Source organism: Stegostoma tigrinum, chromosome 23 (genome assembly GCF_030684315.1).
Source record: "Stegostoma tigrinum isolate sSteTig4 chromosome 23, sSteTig4.hap1, whole genome shotgun sequence".
Taxonomy (NCBI): domain Eukaryota; kingdom Metazoa; phylum Chordata; class Chondrichthyes; order Orectolobiformes; family Stegostomatidae; genus Stegostoma; species Stegostoma tigrinum.
This window is the reverse complement of record NC_081376.1, coordinates 28,593,401-28,595,017: the sequence shown is the minus strand read 5'-3', so window position 1 is coordinate 28,595,017 and position 1,617 is coordinate 28,593,401. Positions and strand designations below refer to the sequence as shown.

The 1,617-nt window shown below is 36.4% G+C and overlaps 1 protein-coding gene across 3 annotated transcripts in view; it reads left to right on the top strand.

The window, feature by feature from the left end:
• LOC125462348 (transmembrane protein 114) overlaps window positions 1–1,391 on the top strand; it is a 101,082-nt gene extending 99,691 nt beyond the window's left edge. For 2 of the 3 annotated variants that reach the window (XM_059654036.1, XM_048552314.2), the window contains one exon: window positions 1–1,391. This exon is cut by the window's left edge. Coding sequence is in view for 1 of the 3 variants with exons in the window: in XM_048552315.2 (XP_048408272.1) it covers window positions 696–709 (14 nt within the window). In the remaining 2 variants the exon portion in view is untranslated. The other variant, XM_048552315.2, reaches the window with a different exon arrangement.
• Window positions 1,392–1,617: the final 226 nt, after the last annotated feature.

The following is a 1,617-nucleotide window of genomic DNA, read 5'->3' as shown; positions in this document are numbered from 1 at the left end:
GAAAAAACCTTGTCTATTTACCCTATCCATGCCCCTCATGACTCCTAAAAGGTCACCCCTCAGCCTCTGCCACTCCAGCGAAAATAGCCCCCATCTATTCAGCCTCTCCCTGTAGCTCAAACCCTCCAATGCTGACAACGTCCTTGTAAATCTTTACTGAACCTTTTCATGTTTCACAACATCCTTCCTAAAGGAGGGAAACCAGAATTGCACACTGGTTTGGCCACTTTTGGAATACTATGTCCTGTACTCAATGCACTGACCAATAAAGGCACGCATACCAAATGCCGCCTCCACTATCCTATCTACTTGCAACTCCACTTTCAAGGAACTATGAACCTGCACTCCAAGATCTCTTTGTACAGTGACACCACCTTCGGAACTTGTATAAGTCCTGCCCTGATTTGCCTTTCCAAAATGCAGTGCCTTACATTTATCTAAATTAAACGCCATCTGCCAATCGTACATTTCATTTCTGTGGTGGTTAGTCGCTGAACATGTTCACACAAGGCTGCCAATGTTCTATTTAAAAAAAAATGCAGCCCATAAAGATCTTAACAACATCACTAAATGGAATGATCCACCTCTTTGCTTAGAAATATCCTTTCTAGATACTTAACCTCAGTAAAGTATCACTTCGATTTTAATTATTTATTTTTTTATTTAATAAACATTTTCTTTTTTTGATGGCCTAGATTCTTCCTTTTAGTTCTGCAGTCCTAACCCTCTGTTCGGTTCTGTCGGCTTGGAAATTTCCACACAAACTCTCACACCTTGGAGACTTCATAAATTCTCATAAGATGGACATTCTACGAAATAACCTCTCTCAGTCTAGAGATTTCTATACATGTGACGGACTGTCTTTCTGCTAAGATGAAATTGTTCTTCTGAACTGAAATTAAATGATTAATGGTCTTTGGTTTGACTTCTCTGTATATCCTGAAAGTTCCACTTTGTAAACAGTTCAGCAGTGATCATTACAGGCAGTTAACTGAGCCACATGTTTTTTGAGAATTATGTTTTTAGTTCACTGCTCCAAATTACTTTATGAGCTCTTAAATCAAGCCAATTACCTTCACAGAATTGAAATGAAAATCTACCTTACATCTACTTTGTAATAATTTGGAAATTTCAATTTTTCATATATTTTACATCTTTATCTCAGCATTCAACCAGATTAACATAAAATTTGATGAGTCTACTTAAATAATTTTTAATAAGCACAGAAGAAAGAAGTATTTGAGCTTCAAAATATTGCAGCTAGATTGGGAACAGTAAGAAAGAGAATAATTATTATCTGGTTAATGCTCACAGGTGCACAGAAGTTACAACCTTGTCACTTCACCTTTAAAACATAGCAATTAAAGTGATATAAATTTGATATAAATGTACCTAATGCACAAATCATTAGAATAAAAAATCTTTTATGATCATCTATTGCATTGCTGGTGATAAGTGCTTTTTGTAATTGCTGCCTAATGCTGCAGGGTTTGAAAGAACAAAAAGCTTTTATGGATTCTCAAACACTGACAAGAAATAGTAACCTACAAGCTGAAGCAATTCTGGTGCTTACTTTAACGTTCAATGCCTAACGCAGTGATATCAGCCACGCTGTAC